The sequence below is a fragment of the Serinus canaria genome, chromosome 6, assembly GCF_022539315.1.
Source record: "Serinus canaria isolate serCan28SL12 chromosome 6, serCan2020, whole genome shotgun sequence".
NCBI lineage: Eukaryota > Metazoa > Chordata > Aves > Passeriformes > Fringillidae > Serinus > Serinus canaria.
The window spans coordinates 16,944,163-16,962,139 of record NC_066320.1 but is presented as its reverse complement, the minus strand read 5'-3'; the positions used below and the strand labels follow the sequence as shown (position 1 = coordinate 16,962,139).

At 42.2% G+C, this 17,977-nt stretch overlaps 3 protein-coding genes across 8 annotated transcripts in view; 1 reads left to right on the top strand and 2 right to left on the bottom strand.

Moving 5' to 3' along the window:
• Positions 1-1,310: 1,310 nt before the first annotated feature.
• LOC103814190 (beta-microseminoprotein-like) lies at positions 1,311-5,170 on the bottom strand. 3 transcript variants are annotated; one of them, XM_018910828.3, is made up of 4 exons: positions 4,956-5,170; positions 3,798-3,906; positions 2,479-2,584; positions 1,311-1,795 (listed from the first exon to the last, which is right to left on the bottom strand). In XM_018910828.3, exons 1-4 carry the CDS (start codon positions 5,070-5,072, stop codon positions 1,666-1,668), a joined length of 462 nt encoding a protein of 153 aa, XP_018766373.1. In that variant the 5' UTR covers positions 5,073-5,170; the 3' UTR covers positions 1,311-1,665. The 3 variants fall into 3 exon arrangements, 1 of the variants encoding a protein (XP_018766373.1); XR_001989982.3 differs by lacking the exon at positions 1,311-1,795 and having other exon boundaries at positions 2,497-2,584; positions 2,868-5,049; XR_001989983.3 differs by lacking the exons at positions 1,311-1,795; positions 2,479-2,584 and adding an exon at positions 2,591-2,973 and having other exon boundaries at positions 3,798-5,049.
• A 623-nt stretch (positions 5,171-5,793) lies between these two features.
• Positions 5,794-10,050, bottom strand: LOC103813955 (beta-microseminoprotein-like). Of its 2 annotated transcripts, XM_009087343.4 has the most exons (4): positions 9,925-10,050; positions 7,477-7,576; positions 7,074-7,176; positions 5,794-6,218 (listed from the first exon to the last, which is right to left on the bottom strand). In XM_009087343.4, the coding sequence occupies exons 1-4, from the start codon at positions 9,925-9,927 to the stop codon at positions 6,089-6,091; spliced, it is 336 nt and encodes a 111-aa protein (XP_009085591.2). In that variant the 5' UTR covers positions 9,928-10,050; the 3' UTR covers positions 5,794-6,088. The 2 variants fall into 2 exon arrangements, with proteins under 2 accessions (XP_009085591.2, XP_050832491.1); XM_050976534.1 differs by lacking the exon at positions 9,925-10,050 and having other exon boundaries at positions 7,477-7,600.
• Positions 10,051-15,412: 5,362 nt separating this feature from the next.
• WASHC2C (WASH complex subunit 2C) overlaps positions 15,413-17,977 on the top strand; it is a 35,687-nt gene continuing 33,122 nt past the window's right edge. The window contains exons 1-3 of one of the 3 annotated variants that reach the window (XM_050976604.1): positions 15,413-15,434; positions 16,117-16,221; positions 16,620-16,784. In XM_050976604.1, coding sequence (XP_050832561.1) covers positions 15,420-15,434; positions 16,117-16,221; positions 16,620-16,784 — 285 coding nt within the window. In that variant the 5' untranslated portion in view covers positions 15,413-15,419. Of the gene's footprint in view, positions 15,435-15,902; positions 15,918-15,972; positions 16,043-16,116; positions 16,222-16,619; positions 16,785-17,977 lie in introns of those variants that run through there. The other 2 variants (XM_050976606.1, XM_018910831.3) reach the window with 2 other exon arrangements.

Sequence of the window (17,977 nt, the reverse complement as noted above, 5' to 3'; positions counted from 1 at the left end):
CTGCACCTGGAAGGCTGTTGCATACAGAAAGATGTCTAAAGAATGGTTTGGGTTGGAAGGGACCTTTAGAGGTCATCTAGTCCAACCCTCCTGCCAAGAGCAAGGACACCTTCCACTAAACCAGGTTTCTCAAAGCCTTGTCCAAACTGGCCTAAAACACTTCCAAGGATGGTGCATCTGCAAGTTCTCTGAGCAGCCTGTTCCAGTGTCTCCCTATCCTCCTATTAAAGAATTTCTCCCTTGTGTCTAATCTGAATGTAGCCTCTTTTATTTTAAAACCATTGCCCCTTTACTTATCACGGCCTTCCCTGGTAAAACATCTCAATTTGTCCACACTGCTCCCCTTTCTGTGTCACCTCCCCTGGTGAAAATTAGAAAGAGCAACCCTACAGTTTCAATGCACCAGGGTGGAGCAGTTTCTCCAAATTATTTTCAAGTCCTCTAGTCTCAACCCTGAAGTGCTGGAGTCTGTGTTAGGCATGGTGTCATTAGAAGATGCCTTCAATTAGACTTTATCTTAGAACAGGCTTGCAAAGGGTTCACTGCCCAGCTGCAGTGGGGACCGTGTCTCCCAGCAATGCCACTGAATGAGGATAGAATCACAGAACTGCAAGGATTCAAAGGGACCTCTGGAGATCATCTGGTGAATCATGAAGTTAAAGACAATACAAGCTGAGGTTTGCCTTTCCCCTGCAGACTGGGCACTGTTCATGAGGTATATGCTCACTCTGTAATTTGAAATTACAAGCTTAGGAAGCATTGGCACTTTCTGTTGTGGAGAAACAGAACCTGGAGATGTAGGATGCTCACAGTCACATATGGAAATTGAATAAACATGCTGTAAAGATTATGAAGCTGTGCCACAAAGGAGAGCTCATACTGGGAAGTGTATCCCTCTCAGTTACTCTTTGTGGGTTTGCTGAGCTGTTTCACTGTCTGAGTCCAATACAGATCAGTCACTCCATGCAGCCACAATGCTGCCCATAGCCCAACTAAAAACTTTTCAATTTTAAAGGGTTAATCTGAATAAAGGACCCTTCCTTTCACTCAGAGCTCAGGCTGATGATTTGGTCTGCTATGCTCTCAGTGTAATGGAAGAATAGTACTGGGTTACACTGGGTACTGGTAGATCTTGCAGTCCATAGGTTGGTCTCCAGGAAGCCATAGAGGACAAAAGTTAATCATGTAGGACATTATAGAAAACAGGACATTCAGAAGGATTTTCAAGTAGCTTTTCATTTTTTCCCATGGTTTTTGGAATTTTAATTCTTTTGCTTTTCATCCTTAAAGAAGAAAATAAGTCACACGAATTTCTGATGCTTTATTTGATTTTATTTAAGATACAGGTATGCACAGATTACAGAATATGCTCCTTGGCACTGAAACATGACCAGAGAAGAACACAGATTAGCAGCTACCAAGGATGCTTTAAAATGTCACCTTTAATGTCTGACCTCAAGGAAGGAACAGGTCAGTTCTTTGTTCATGGTGAAGCATAAGGCAGAGAAGCCAAGGGAGATTTTTGTGAGTAGATACTCAGTTTCATTATATGTTGGGTTTTATGAGTAGATTTCACTTAACAGTTGCATTTTAAGTGTTTTTGAATTTGTGAGAGAACCATCAGAACAACAAAAGGAAATATTCCCCCAATCCACCATTCTTCTGTTACCCCACCCATGAATGGACGGGGCATTCTTTTGAGTGATCATCTTTCTCCACTACTTTATAAGAGCAATTCTCCTTGTTGAAAATGCTTTCACATTTCTCTTCATCATAGTCAACTGGTCTCATATAGCTGTGATTGGGAAAAGAAAAAGAGGTGATGAGACCAAGAAATAAGCAACTTCCACTTCAGGTGGTATCTGCACCTTTGATATGAAGAGGCTTTTGGGAGCAGAGAAGGGACCTTGCCCAAAGGTCCTAGCTCAAATGTTACTTGGCCTGCTGTGTAAGCAGGATGAAAGGAAAGTTGTAGTTTTTCTGGTCTGAGGATGTTTGTTGTGCTTATTTGCTATTCCAATATCACTGCTTCTTCTCTTCTTTCTCAGAATGGAACTAATATTGCATGAGTGGCTGGGTTTTCCATTATGAAAAACATTACAGCCAAGGAACCTTTAGCTGCTTCTCAGAGGAAAGCAAGGCAATGTGTGGCTTTAGGAAGATCTGAACTAGGATTAATAGAAATTTCTTAGAATGTTATCTCTTGAATCAATAACTTGTCTGATGTGCTAGCCCTGAGAGGAATTAAATTCTCTTTGTATTTGAAATCAAGAATTATTTGTTAAATACAACCTCTATTTTTCAGAGGAATTTCTTGCATGTTCAGTGAGGATGGTGTTGGATTAATGCATAACTTTGTCATAGGAAGTGAGTGGGAGAAAGATTATTGTTATTTCTCAGGAACTCCGGTGTGAAAGGAAGTGGTTTGTGCTATATCATGGCAGCAGAGAAAGAACCCCACTGCTGCTCTGAACTCACCTAGTGCAGCAGCCAATTCCAGTCTTGGAGCAGGAACAATCATCGCAGTCCTCGGTCCTCCAGCTGGAATCAAACTCATGAACCTTTCCTTCCCCATCAAGGCAGCCTGAAAATGCAGTGTATGGGCAGCCTTCAGTGTCAGACCGTTGCACTAACAATTGTTGGATATAAAAATGGGTGGGATCTTTGCTACCTTTTTGCATTAACATCCCTATCTGCCAAACACAGAGGCCCCCCAACAGAGCAGGGTGTGCTACCCCAATGCATGGAGAAGAGAGACCTGTGTCCTTCTGTCTCCTGAGGTTCTTAACAGCATGGGGTTTCCTGGTGCAGTTCATTTTCAGGTATGGAATTTGAAGAACCCAGCAGAAAGACAACTAGACACAGACCTGGCCAGAATCAAAAAAGGCTTTGACTTTCCTATTAACACCATCTCTTGCTGACTCCTTCTTTAAAGAAAGACTACATCTGGTCACAAAACTTCCCAGTCCTCAGCTGCAGGAAGAAAGCAAATGTTGGATGAAAAGTCACAGAATAGACCATAGGCCTCCTAAATAACTGATCTGGAAAGAAGAAAGAATTTTATGAGAACAGAACAAGAGAGAGTGGTGGGGCTTCTAGGTTGTGTCTTTGCCTATAAATGTTCTTTTCTTTGGCGATGTTAACTCATTTCTCCAAGTAGTAGCACCAGCTTTCCCAGGTAAAGCTGTATTTTAGACCACTTAGAGGTTTTTTTTGCATATTGGCACACATCGACTCCTGTTGTGTCCAAAAAATAGCATGCTTCTCTTTTGGAAACATTTTTTCCTGCAGCTCCACTCATCTTTAGACTGACAGACTAGCTGTGCTCAGAAAGGGCAGATGCAGACTCAAGGGATGAAGCCATTCTGCTTTTAGGAATTTGTTTTGGGATACAGAAACAAGACATGAGTAAATTGCATGGCACTGAATACTTGAAAATCTGTTTCCTGTTTATACTGGCTACACACACTCACGCTTCTCCCTTCTCTGATTTCTAGATGTGATTCCACAGCAAAAATATTATTTACTCCTTCATGCTGATGAGTAAACTAAAACTATGCTACTTCCCTGGAAAAAGATCATTAGTAATTTGGTCTGTGTAAAGCTCCCCAAATAACTTGCTCTTTTAATAACATATTATATTATATTGCTCTCCATACCCCATTTCCCTCCCATTTCACCTTGATTCCTCTCCACTGTTGCCACTTATTTCTAAATTGTGATGAATTGCACAGAATGGACAAATCAAGCAGTGATTCTGATTATGTCTGTCAAGTTGTGGAGAGTTGACTTCTTACCTACAACCACACCATTAGACATCCCTGGCTTGAATGGCATAAAGAAACAAGAAGCATCAGACTGTGGCATGCTGATGGCAAGAGAAAGGAGGCAGGCCAAGATGGTGTTCTGAACAAGAAAATAGAATTCATATCAATCCTTCAGTAGCTATTAAGATGTCTTGATGATAAATAACAGGAAAATATATTGTGGTTTCAAATTAAAACCCAATTGTCTTTTACAGTTTAGACACTTTAACACACCTATCAGGAATATGGAACCATTTTGAAGAAGCAGAGGCAGAGCATCACATGGGAGGGGAAAAAATGTCTGTCTTTCCAAGTTGTTAAGATCAAGCATTGGACTGCTAGACCCAGCTACTGTTTATGAAAAAAGTGTGTTCTACTCCTTCCTATTATCCATTAAATTTTCTAGTCCTTTTTTTCATCTATAGGCTCTGTCGCCAACTGTTTTTCCCATTAATCTCACAGGTGCAAAAACTTCTTTACTGAAATCTGTAAACTACAGAATGTTTCACCCTAATATTGAAGGATTAGGAACAAGTGAAATAACTTTAGCTGAAGTTAAACACTCAGGTCTTGGCCCTGTAGCTTACTTGCAGGTGTCACTTACGACGTAGGTAATTCTATATTCTGTGACCTTTGTTAGTGAGGCCTTTTCCTGAAAATTCAGCTGAAGTTTCAATATCAGTTTGAAATGTTTGAAGGGTAAAAGAAGAAAAGTTTATTCCTGGTAGACCAGGAATAAACAATCACATACACATACTGTATGCAAGTGTGTCATTTCAGACAGAACAGGACTGGTGACTTATAAAAAGAAATCACTACTGAGAGATGAGAGGAGGCAAATTTAGTGTTTAATTTTGCAGAAGAGAGGTTAAAACCCACAAAACTGCAACAGAGTGACAAAGGAGTAAAAATCAAGATACTCTTTTTTTGAGTTCAGAGAAGTGTTCAGATATTATCCAGACTTTTCACCCCAAGTTCTTACCTGTCTTTGCCTCTCTTTGACTCTTGCTCTCATAACACAGAATCTATACATTCTCCAAGTTTCCTAATGTGCCAAGTACTCAGATAAATCCAACTGAAACTCCTTTAAAACCTATGGCAACATACCATGGTCTTTTACAAGACGTAATACAAGATGTAAGGACTCACCATTCTTGCAGAATCAAGAGACTTCCAGAAAAGAGATGGCCTGTACAAAGCTCTTATTCTCAGAGACCTTATATAGAGAGGGAATTTATGATAACAGCCCTTGAGCAAACTGACCATGCATGTCCAGCACCAATGAAGTTTCTGCAAAATGACTTCATGGGGTGGACATTAAGATAAAGCAATTACACACAGGAAGAAAGGTTTGTTCTAACAGACACTGAAGAAATAGGTGTGGCTTTTGTGTCACACCAGAGTTGGGAGGCACAGAACACACCTGCCTTCTTCCATGTGTAGCCAAGTCCCCATCCATGAGGTGAATTTCAGTTTTAATTTGATGCAGTTTCAGTGGGATGAAAAACACATAATTTTTTATCTTGGTGCAAATGTATTTTTAAAACACATAATAATTTCTCAGCTAGTCTGGAAAATCCCTTCAGATCATGGAATTCATTTTCTTTCTTCTCCAGTGTCAGCTCTTGTTTGTGCTGAGCTGTTCAGATTCTGCTTCAAGTACAAGTGGTGCAGGAGGTGCACTTGCAGGGGAAGACGGGCTTCCCCACCCACAGATAACTTCTGGAAGGATGTGCTAATCACACAAATATGTTGGTTTTCCCAGTGCCAGAACCATAAAGAATATATTCTCATGAGATTCAAAGCCTGTGTTAGATTCGTTCACACTTTTACACGTTCTGCAGCAAATCAAAAATCTTCTTGCACAAAGAAAGTCATCTTCATCTGTAAGAAAACTGGCACCCAGATTCTACAGAAACTCTTGGGACCTTACAGGTAATAAGGCTCTAATTTAAAAATAAATAAACCGAGGTTGAACAAAGGAAACTTGTAGAATGAAATCCTACTTAATTTAAAAGTTAACTAAACATCTATAAATCACTTAAAGCACAAAGTCTTAGCAATTAATATTAAGAACACGAATATGACCTTTTGATAGAAATGAGACACTCTATCTGATTATGCATCTGGTAAGCTGAATTACAAAACTTAGGAGAACAGAAGGCAGCTACTGAAGTGCTCTCTTTTATGAGATTTTCCCATGCCATCGTGCTTCTCTGTGGTGGCAAAGCATCTGTAGGAAGGAGAGGAATTCCACAATGCAGAGAGGTTTGGAGCAGATGTTAGCCCACACGAGAATAGACAAAACACAGCTGTGAGGGGTTGTTCTTCTGCACCACATCATAGTCACAGCGCTTCTTGTTGAAAACAACTTTACATTGCTTTTTGTCGTAAGCAACAGGAGTGTGAAAGCTGTCAGTGACAAAGAGAGAGCAAATGTTAGCTTGAGAGCAGTAAAAGTTTCAATACTGCAGTCATGAAAGCTTGTCCTACTGCTCAGTGAGAGAGCTCAAACTATGGCTAGGGGCAGCTGAGCTAGCTTGGGTACCACACAGCTGCAGCTTCCAGAGCCTCAAATGATGCCCTCTGCACTGCACTGTGAATTTGTTCCAGGATGCTCAGCACCAGCAAAGGCATTTCTAGCACAGCAATCTGCAGTGACATAAGCAGGGGCCTGGCATCTTTTCTCTTTTTTCCTTTAATTTTGCGTTATTTCCACTTTGCATAGGATGTGGTGCCTGCTCCCTGATAGACTGTGCCACCCAAATAAAGACAAAGATCACCATCAAGGTATTTTGGGCTTTTGAGAAATCCGGTGAAGGAAAGGAGAATGCTGCAGAAATACTTCAGAGCAGAGCCTTGTCATTCTATGTTTATCATATTCCCTGGAGAAAAGCACTTCAGGAAAGGGATTCAGATCACCATAAGCTCTTTAGGGAAACTTCCCTTAAGCCACCTACCCCCACTTTCCCAGCTAATGAAAGACAACTGCAGTGAAAGAGGGGTTCACAAGTTCCTTAAAAACTAAAGACAAGCAGCAACTGGATGTGCCTGGAAGGGCTTGTGTCCACTCCCAGTCAGCAGAAAATGAGGAAAGGCAAACACATCTAAGGATCCAAACAATTGAGAGCTGTATGTGGCTTTCACTAGCTCTGTGACATGGGTGAGAAAAGGCTCTCTTGTGCCCTTACAAACCCATTTATCCCCAGCAATGGAAAGCTGTAGTCACCCTACAGGTAGTGATGGTATCAAGAAGTTCAAACTTACAGGGAACAGCAATCCATTCCACCTTCGCTGCAGCCGCATGTGTAGCAATCTTCTGTCCTCTCAATGCGTCCAAAGGGATACAGTTTTCCATTGATCATACAGCCTGCATAAGACAGCAGCAAAACAGAACAGGTTCTTTAAGCCTCCATCTAAAGTAGGTGTCAACTCCTGACTGAACTCCATGTGCTGGAATAGCAGTAGCAGCCTACCACCAGCTGCAATAATATTGCTGCAACCATACACAGCCCAGGGGAAGACTTTGTTTTTCCCCTACCTTTAGCAACTTGCTGTTGGAATCCCCTATTTGTGTTTTTCCAATGTCTTGCCCCTCCCTTGTATTTTGAGGGAGCTCCACATAGAGCTCCATAGAGCAATCAGGTCAGAGGACCTTCCTTGTTCTTACCATCTTTGGCCTCCCCTGGCTTGTGAATTCTACTCCAGCAGTATGCATCACCCAGGGTCACTGTGATGCCCATTGCAACAAGGAAAGCCAGAAAGCTCTTCTGTAAAAGAAACAAAGAGCTCATGCCATGCATTTTAATCCACATTGGTTAGCTCTGTTTTCAAAAGCTGTCACTGAACCGGAATCAAAATTAGAAATAACCTTATGTGTACGTGAAAATAGTGGAAAAGTGCACTCCAGATATTTCCCTGAATTTTTCATTTAGGTGGGAAGATACAAATGGCATGATATTACCGTGTCAGCAGCATCACTCCCTGCCAAAATAATGCCTCTAGAAATCACACAAATCTTCAATGGTATTATAAACTTGAAAACCCTGCCAAGCTCTTGTCAGTGCATTATTTATTGCCTTTAGAGTCAGCTTTAGCTCTTTCTCTAGCAAATTTTTGTTGAGCATCCCATTGCTTCACTTCTATGTACAGCAATTGCTTCACATTTTGCAATGGAGAAGAGATTTCAGATCTAAATGTATTCCAATAGGGGTTTTTTTGACACAGGTGGCTGGTCAGGGAATAGAGAGATAAATGTGTGTCTTTGGGCAAAATTTGAGTGCTGTACCTTGTACTTAGCATCACCTGAACCATCTCGTCAAACCATGCAGACACAGGTTGGGACTTGACACAAGACATAATACGTGGGGGCAACAGCTAGGCATCTAAAGAGGTCTTAATATACATCCCCTGGGACCTGCTGAACATCCAGAACTTTTTTTAAAAAAGTCTGCATGACTTTGTAATGATTGTTTTACTGGAGTAGAGGGACTAGAGAAGCAGGAGAGAGCACAGATTTATTTTGATGGGTTGCTCCAGCTGAATAACAAAGGAAAATTTCAGAAGAGACAGAGACAGAGAAGCAATGGAGGAAGTTATTAAATTTTTCTTGATAGCACTTGCAGACTAACAGGAAAGGATTTGAAATTGGTAGACCTTTCCAAGTTACTGTTCTGAACTTTGGAAGACGTTGCTGAGACTGCTGCTGCTTGAAACGGGGTTTAAAGTAGCAGTGAGAGGCTTGGCTTACTTGAATCATAATGCCATAAGACATTGAAATGTTCTGAGCCTCAGGCAGGAGGTGAGCCAATGAGAAACTCCTCTGTCTGCTGTGGAAAAAACTTGATATTTTAATCCTTGATTTCCTCCTTTGTTATGGGATGGACATTCATGGTACAGGGAAAGCAAGGAGGAGGAGGGTTTGTGGAGTGGTTTGGGAAGGGGGAAATGCTTCATTTTCATTGTGGTTCTGTGATGTGGAGTTCCTGAGGCTTTAGGCTAGAACAGAGACAGTTGTCATGCTGAGTACCATAGCCAGAATGAAAGAAGATGAAGGGGAAGACTGAAATTCCTAAAGTGTGCTATTCCATGGTGCCTAGGTTAGGTCTTTGCAACAACACAGATATTCCATGCATGTCACTCATGTCGTTATAGAAAATACAAAACTCCTTCATGTGTTGTGCTGTCTTCTCTTAATATTTTATCATTTTTTCCTTCTAGTATTTTCCTTATCATGCTACTCCTGGAAATGTCTGTCACATGAGCTTGGGCATGCTCATTTCTCTAAAAATCAAAATTTAAGACCTTCCACTGAAACAGAAGACAAACATAATGGGAAGTCTCTGGTGTTCAATCAGGTGTCTGAATGTGCTTTATGCTGCAACAAGCAAGTGATTTCTCAGCTAAGTTACAGAAACTTGGCAATAAAGCTGTAACACAGAAAGAAGCAAATGGTAATTTTTCCCCTGTTTATGAATCAAAATATATTCTAGAAACTGCTGCCTCCTCCATAGAACCTATGCCATTCCTGAGATGCTCATCAAAGGTATTTCTTGATGTCTGTACCTTTGGGATTACATGAGCACAAATCACAGGAGAACCAGGCCATGGGACTTTGTTTGTCTATTTATCATTACCTAACTGTTGATTTAGATTCTGCAAACATCTGTGGAGGCTCGAAGAGCTGGAACAGGACACAATTTGAGGGATCAAAATGAAGAACAGAAAAAATACATGGACAAAATATACACACTTTTTCATTTGAAAAATGACAATATTTTAAACTTTACCTGACATTTACAAGTTTTAAAAGCATGGTGCTGAATGTTTGCAAAACTCTGAACATTTTCACAAACATTTCTGAGGGAAGGATAACAGCAAGGAAAGACTGTACACTTTCTTGCAAAGAATTCCAATGCAAAGAACAAAACTCACAGTCATCTTCACAGAGGTGTCTTCCTGTCTTTGCATCTTACAGGTTTGAAATACAATATAGCCACATTTAAAATGTGTAACCTAGATGGTTCTCTTAAATGCTCTCCTTTTGCACTTTTAAAGCAAATACCTATCTGTATCCCCATTACAAAAAATCCCAAACCAATCTAAACCTTTGACTTACCATTGTGGAATGCTTGGCTTCAAAGAGCTCCAGGTTTCCTGAGAAAGCTGAAGTTCTTTATGTGGAATTGGAGAGCAAATATTTTATACTGCCTGTAGGTTGTGCAATTCAACACAACATAAGGGTGGAGGGGAAAAAGCCAGCTCAATGCAAATGCAGTTCTTTTGTAATAGCCAAAGAAATCTCTGACATTTTTCCAGCTGGCAATGAGAAAATGTTTGGTTTTGTAGAGCACCCACCTGGGTAAATTGCTGAGTCCAGAACTTTGTATTCCTCGGAAGAATTGTGATTAGCAAAAATGCCTTTCTGATGGAAAACAAATATTGATAGCTAAGCTGTAGACAGCATTACCCAGCTAGGGGATTTTCAGGTGGGGCAGAAATGCATGCCAAATCCTGCCTGCTGTCAGAGGGCTGGAACATGCTGAGTAGTGCATTAGGTGTTAATAGCAAATGGAGCTTCTGCCAGATCTTTGCATTCTCACTGTGGTGTTGTGCTATGGTGTGCCCTGAAAGATAACAAAGGTGCTTGGCCACTACCAGGATCAAAACCTCTGAACATTGAGACATTAGCTGAAGCTGGATCCCTTTCTTGTCCCCCAAAATGAAAAATTCCTCTCAAATCAAAACCCTGCTGTTACTCCTTTGGAACTGTTCTGGCTTTGACCTGAATAATTATAGCAGAGTATCGGATCGCTTTTAATTGTGCACTTTCCCAAGAAGTGATAAACTTCAGAGTGCTAATCAAGTACTCTGCTTTCTCTTGTTCCTACAACCTCTTTTCAGAAAGAACTATCCACCTGTGGCCCTACCTACATTTAAAATACTTCATTACAGATGCAGCCAAGCAATTTGAAACTCATTCCTGTGGGAGACTTATCAGCTACTGGAGAATTAACCTATGGTTATAAAGTTTAGAGACTGAAAAAATAAGCGGAATCATTTGGGACTTTTTTTTTTTAGAGTAAATTAAATACAGGGTTATATGCTTTTCAGTGATGGCAAGAAAAAATTGTCATTTTTTCCTGTGCACTATGTATTGCTGCATACTAAAAATAACTCATTTGACCCAAATAATTCAGCGGGAGCAAAAGAAATTAAAATACAACACTGCAGAATATAAAAGCATGTAAATGTTGTGGGAACAACCTCAGATAGTATGAAGGACATAATGCCTTTCCTGTATATGTGTCCCGGCTCCTTATCAATTTTCTTAAGCTGAACCATATTGTTCCAGATAGAAGACACTTGCTTCCCATCCCTAAATTCTGCTCAGGGGCACTGTTGTTAATACAAATTTTATGCTTTACAGAGCAGTTAAAAAATCCTATTCCTCCAAAAAAAAAAAAAAAAACAACTATCTAAAGCTAAACTAAGTAAGCACAGTTTATTTCATCATTAAGATGACCAGACTTATTTATTATTTAGCACATTAAGTATCATTTGCAAACTTCATCAGTGATGATTGTGTATCTCTTGATATAAGGCTTTCATACAAATGTAGAAACTATGGGTGATGTGCACCATCCTGTCTTGTACCACTGTAAACTCATTCCCATCCTTTCACTTGCTGTGTGCAGGCTTTGCTACCACCAGATCACCCTGGGCTGAACAGGAAATTTTGTGCCAGTCTTTTTGTGGTTTTTTGACAGAGACCTCAAAGCAAGACTGGTTTTGCTTTCGAGGTGCTTGTTAGGCACAACACCTTATTCTTCTGCCAATGATTTCTTGCCAAAGATGCTGGGGCCCTGCCAGCTGGGCTTCAGGCTGTCTGCTGTTGGCTGACACTTCTGGGGGCCTTTCAACCTCCTGCCTGAGGACACACAGATCTTACTTTAAAAGAATTTAGTCCCTTCCTAAAGTCTTTGATCTGGCTACATCTCCAGTGAATTCCTCTTTTCAATACACATTTTTTCAAGGATAATTGCTTCCATAGCACTGCACTAATTTCACCAGAGCGTGCAGAGTTCTTAACAGGGAATTACAGGAAAGATGAGGAGGGCAGTGACAGGACAAGGGGTCTAAAGTCAAGAGGCCATGGTTAGAATTGTTATTGAGAAATAACAGAAATTCTTTACTGTAAGTGTGGTCAGGCACTGGCACAGGTTGCCTAGAGAACTTGTGGATGCCCCATCCCTGGAAGTGTTTAAGGCCTGGCTGGCTGGAGCTTTGAACAACCTGGACTAGTGGAAGGTCCCTGCCAAAGGCCAGAGGTTGGAGCTAGATGATCTTTCAGGTGCCTTTCAACCCAAACCATTCTATGATTTGGTGTTCTTACCTTCCATCAAAAAAGCTGGTGTCCTTGTGGTAGATTACTACTCAGTGAGAGAATAAGTTTTTGCAAAGTTCACTCCTGATTCTATGGAGCTTACATACATCATGCAGATACATATTTGCACATTAAGTCATGCAGATAACTAAACCTCCAATATGCTTGAAACACAATCTTTAGCTTAAATAGGTTTGAACCTACTTGAAGAAAGCTGGAAAACTCCCATTAACTTCTGCAGCTTTCAAACTAGATTTTAGGGCTTGGGTCAAGCAAAGCACTAATGTCTATCCTTAGTTTGAGCCCTCTGGATAGTCCCACTGTCTGCAGTGGTGCCAGTCTTTGCTCTCAAGCACATACTTGGTGTAAGGCTTTCCTGGGTCTAAGCTGGAACATAAGCTCACAGCCATCTGGGGTCTATCTTGCTTTGTCAACTCTGATACCTCAATTAATATGAGAACTTTAATTTCTTGATCTGTTAACAAAAGTGGGAGGGTAGCAATACTTCATCAGTCCTATGAGTTTCAAAGCTTTACAAAGACTAAAGTAGAAAACCATGGGACTGTGATTCAGGACTTTTTTTTTTTTATTTCTCCATTCTGATGCTGACTTGAAGCATGATTTTGGGTGACTCCCTTAAGTGTCAGAGATTTAAACTTTCAGAGCTTATGACCCAGAGGAATTCATAAACCAGAAACAGCACAGAAGTCAAGTTTCCCTATTCCTGACATAGTAGGTACTCCTACACCTCACCAAGGATCTCCAGAGTAATAATGCCTGTTTTCCAAGCCCATGATTTTACCACCAGACATGAACTTTCCAGATCAAAGAAGGATCAAACCACGAATCAATGAAGTCATGTGTCCAAGTCCAGGTTCATTTATAGGGTTAGCTGTTGTGCTGTGGGTTTAGCTTTCCTCCCTTAATTTCTAGTTACCTGAACTGAATTTATCAGACTGGCTATTATTTTTTTACTGCTTGCACAGCTTATTGCAGTAAATAACTTGAATCAATATAGCAAGGTATTTTTAGGTGGCATGGGTAATCATAGTTGCTCATTTCTTAAGAGTTATAATTAATTATTTATAGGAAACCTGATTTTGAATTCCCCGAGATGAATAAATACACTAATAGGCAAGCAGTGTGTTCTGTCATGCATTAACCAGCAATGAGCACCAAGCAAAGGGGGAAGTTCCTCTGGAGATTTCAGACTCCTGTGCTGGTCCAGTGACAGCCCATGTACTCACTTCTAGATACCCCTTTCTACACTGTGCACCAGAGTCCGAGGCATCTTCAAGCTCTGATATTGCTTGTCATCCCCAAGACTTTTTGCAGCCTGCAGATAATGCAGGTGCTGGGACTATCTCTTGGAGAATGAGGAATTCTGGAAATTGCAGTGCTGAACAACCACATCTCTCTACCTCTGGACAAAGGCATACAGCACTACTGAGCAGGAGAGCAAAGAGTGGCCAGGGAAATGAAGAACAATGCACAAATTGTATTGGGGTTCTTTCCCATGGAATGCAGAAGCTTAGCTTTTAATTGTAATTTGACTTTTTTTATATTTGCATCCTGTTCTAAGGTTTTAAAAACATGTTTACTTTCTGTTAGCTATTGGGAAAGCTCACTGTGGTATTCTCTTTGCTTTGTAAATATTTGTGAGTTTAACCAGGTGCAAAGGCATGGCTTCATGGGGGTCAGAGACCTCAGCCCTGTACAGTCTTACATGTTCTGGTTCTCAATCTGCAGATTAGTCCCTGATGACATATGTGGATTTTGCTACCTTTATGTCACAAAATCATTTAGACAGTTCTGAGGGGAACAGCAAGATCCCCTCAGTGATTTTTCTTGCTGCTTTTCTCTAAACTTTAAATGCGACCTGTGTAAATTTCTCTCTAAAAGGAATTTTAGGATGAATTGCTTTTCGTAACCCTGTCTGTAATATCTAGGACACGAATCCTAGAAAGCAGAATTTTGTTGTGCCATTCATAATCCTCTTGGCTCAGAGACTGGTGTATCACAAATAAACAGCTTCCTCTAGGAACCATTCAGGTTCTGTGTAGCTGTCATGCTGGGTTTTTTATGGAAACATCTGCAAGATCCCCAGACCTGAAGCTGCCCAATGCTAAGACTTGACATTTTACAGCATCAGTGCACAAAGAGCACACAGATCTCATGTTTTATAATGCACAAATTTCTGTGAAAGTAGAGCTTTGCATTATCATCAAAGGGGATTCACCTGAGTGTGAATATGGAAAGTAATTAAAGGCAAACTTTTCTGGTTGATGGAATGTTGCAGAGGAAGAAACTACAGCAAAATACTAAAGAGCTTTGAGAATAATTTTATATTTATATTTATGTGAAACTAGGCTAGGCTAGTATTTTTCTACTTGTCTTTTCTTAGTTCCTGTTTTATTATCAGTATATTAAAATTTAAATTCTTTAAATTCTACTAGGTTTGAAAGTCTGAGCCAGTTCAGTAATGGGGTCTTGTCACAGAATCACAGAAAAATAGAGTTGAAAGGAGTATTATGATACTTTGCTTTTAGAAGTTTCTGTATCCCTTAGCTAGCAATGTATTTCCAGTATCTGAATGTAGCCATTAGATCAATAGCTAAGAACTTGGAGATGTTGAATGTTTTTTCTTATTTGAGAATCCAAGTAAGATCAATCAGTGCCCTGTTTCCTCCTCAGTGCTATCAATGTAGTCAAGCTCAAGAAATAAATAAACTCCAGGTGCAAATATAAAGGTCTGATTATGCCAATGGATTATTTAGTCACCACCAGGAAGAACAGGTTATTTTATTGTCATTTCCTTTCTCATGAATTCACTTGTAATAAAGACCATATGAAATACAGTGGTATGACAAGGCTTTTTAATCCATTGGAAAAGAAAAAAAAGCAAGAAAAGGGGAGGCTAGTGGGGGGTGTTTAACCTCAAACGGCCTAGGGATAATTTAATCCCAGTTTGGCGATTTGCACTGCATATTTGTTCATGTTAGTGTGTTTTCTTCTAGCGGTGGGATGGGATTGGATGGGATTAGATGAGACGGGACGGGACGCGGTGGGATGGGAGGGGATTAGATGGGACGGGACGGGAAGCGGTGGGATGGGAGGGATGGGAGGGGATTAGATGGGATGGGACGAGGTGGGATGGGAGGGATGGGAGGGGATTAGATGGGAGGGGACGGGACGCGGTGGGATGGGAGGGATGGGAGGGGGATTAGATGGGACGGGACGCGGTGGGATGGGCAGGGATGGGAGGGGATAGATGGGATGGGACGGGAAGCGGTGGGATGGGAGGGATGGGAGGGGATTAGATGGGATGGGACGGGACGCGGTGGGATGGGAAGGATGGGAGGGGATTAGATGGGACGGGACGCGGTGGGATGGGAGGGATGGGAGGGGATTAGATGGGATGGGACGGGACGCGGTGGGATGGGAGGGATGGGAGGGGATTAGATGGGATGGGACGGGACGCGGTGGGATGGGAGGGATGGGAGGGGATTAGATGGGATGGGACGGGACGCGGTGGGATGGGAGGGATGGGAGGGGATTAGATGGGATGGGACGGGACGCGGTGGGATGGGAGGATGGGAGGGGATTAGATGGATGGGACGGGACGCGGTGGGATGGGAGGGATGGGAGGGGATTAGATGGGATGGACGGGACGCGGTGGGATGGGATGGGATGGGATGGGATGGGATGGGACGGGACGGGACGCGGTGGCTCCGCCCAACCGCTCTCGCGCGCCGCCTGGCGCCCCCTGTCGGCCCCGCGGTGCGCGCGGGCGGGGCGGGTCACGTGAGGGCGCTCAGCTGACCGCGGGCAGTGGCGGCGCCGGCCCAGGGTGAGCGGCGGGACCGGGCCGGGCCGGGAGCGGCACCGGCGGCGGCCCCGCTGCTCACCGTCCTTCTCCCGCAGATGAACGGGGACGTGGCGGAGCCGGCGCCGGTGTGGGAGCGGCCCTGGTCGCTGGACGAGATCCGTAAGAGCAGCCAGAGCTGGTCCTTGGCCTCGGACGCCGGGGTGAGCGGTGCGGCCGGGAGCGGGCCTGAGCCCGGCACCGGAGCGGTGCGCGGGCCGCGGCCTCGCCGGGGCTCGGGGCCGTGTGCGGGGCGGTGCTGCCGCCCTCTGGCCGGGGGTCTCCAGACGGGCCTGCTGCGGGAAGAGCGCAGCCCCGGGCCCGGCGGCTCTCTCGTTGCTTTAAGCCCGCGGTCCGGGCAGGAAAACTGAAATGAGGGCTTGGTTCGAACGAAGATGCAGAGACTTGGTCCTGTGTGTGCGCGTGGGAGCGGTTCAGTGTACTGTGCGTGTGTTTTGGTCCTCAGTTGAAGTGTGTGATCACTTCTGCCTGTCTTACAAACGGTGCCAAAAGGAAAAAGAGTTGGATGCTGACTATTGTTTTCCTTTGTTTTTGACAACAGCTTCTGCATTTTCTACAAGAATTCTCACAGCAAACCATTTCCAGGACACACGAAATCAAAAAACAGGTGGATGGATTGATCAATGAAACAAAAGCTACAGACTGCCGCCTTCATAATGTCTTCAATGACTTTCTTATGTTGTCCAACACGCAGTTCATAGAGAATGTGAGTGTTTTCTAGTACAACTTCAAACTTGTACTTCAGACATTGTCACTGTTTCTTAATGTAGGAGTGATTTAGCTTTCTGGCAAGTCTGATGCTGATTTAGCGATGAAATTACTTTTAACTGTGTTTTGTTAAAAGATATCCTAATTCCCTTGTGAGTGATGCACTATCCAATATTGGCAGGCTCCCTTTCAGCAATACCTTCCTTCCTTGCTAATACATGACCAGGAAATCAGAGTTTTGGTGTTAGAACTATAAATGAGTTGGAAATTCTGGAATGTCTTAGTTTATCAACACAAGTTGCAGGAATGTAGCATTTGTCTGCACTTGTATAAATATGAGGAATTATACAGTGCTGTAAATTTGCTTAATGGTGTTATTTTACTCTAAAAGCATTTGGTATTAAAGGTATTGGCCTGCAGGTAGTTGTCCCCTTCATGACAAGCATATTTTCTGGTTAATGTTGTCACTTTATAGGTATCTCTATTTTGAAAGATAAAGGTAGATTTGAAAGCCTATTGCAACATTGTATCACTAGAAGTATGTGTCTAATTAAAGGTGAAGAGCTTTCATAGTATTTCAGATTTTGGAGGGTTTTTTGCCTTGTGTGTTTTATCAAGTGTTTTGTTTTCATCAGTATTATTTCAGGCCATAGGTGTCTCATCATGGCATTGTTATTGGAAGGTTGGTGGCAGAGGGAGAGATGGAAAACTGGATTTATATTCTGGGGTTTTTTGGTGGTAGTGGGTTTTTTCAGTGTCGCAGTGTCTTTTCTGACCTAGCTTGGCTGTTCAGCTTAATGATTCTGCTGAGAACAGTTTGTTCCAAATGTTTTAAATCTCATGTGCTTACAGCTGTTTGTTCCCAAATTAAGGTACACAGAAATAGGTCTTCATTTCTGATGCTCATTTTAGTTAGTGAGAGATCTGCCTCTTCCCAGGGGGTAACTGCACCTGTGTTTGAGATTTGGATTTAGGTTTGCAGGTTTCGTGGAGATCTTTTATTCCCCTTTTTCTCCTTGTAGCTGTTTCTATAAAAGAGTGCTGGATGTGAGGGATCATCAGAACAAACTGAAGGTTGAGGGTTGTTGTGAACCCTCTCTGTGAGTATGGAAGGAAAGCTACTAAATAATAGAAAACTAAATTAAAGTAGACAGCCTCTAAGTAAACTCTAGGTTTCACTCAGAAGGTGCC

Excerpts from the sequence above, each read along its gene's own strand:
- LOC103814190 (XM_018910828.3), bottom strand. The coding sequence starts at position 5,072 with ATGGTCAGTTTGCTCAAGGGCTGTTATCATAAATTCCCTCTCTATATA. Across the intron at positions 3,907-4,955 it reads CTCTTGATTCTGCAAGAATG|AACACCATCTTGGCCTGCCT; the intron begins GTGAGTCCTTAC and ends TTTCTTGTTCAG. Across the intron at positions 1,796-2,478 it reads GGAATTGGCTGCTGCACTAG|CTATATGAGACCAGTTGACT; the intron begins GTGAGTTCAGAG and ends TCCCAATCACAG.
- LOC103813955 (XM_050976534.1), bottom strand. The coding sequence starts at position 7,600 with ATGAGCTCTTTGTTTCTTTTACAGAAGAGCTTTCTGGCTTTCCTTGTT. Across the intron at positions 7,177-7,476 it reads GCCAGGGGAGGCCAAAGATG|GCTGTATGATCAATGGAAAA; the intron begins GTAAGAACAAGG and ends TGTCTTATGCAG. Across the intron at positions 6,219-7,073 it reads GGAATGGATTGCTGTTCCCT|CTTTCACACTCCTGTTGCTT; the intron begins GTAAGTTTGAAC and ends TGTCACTGACAG.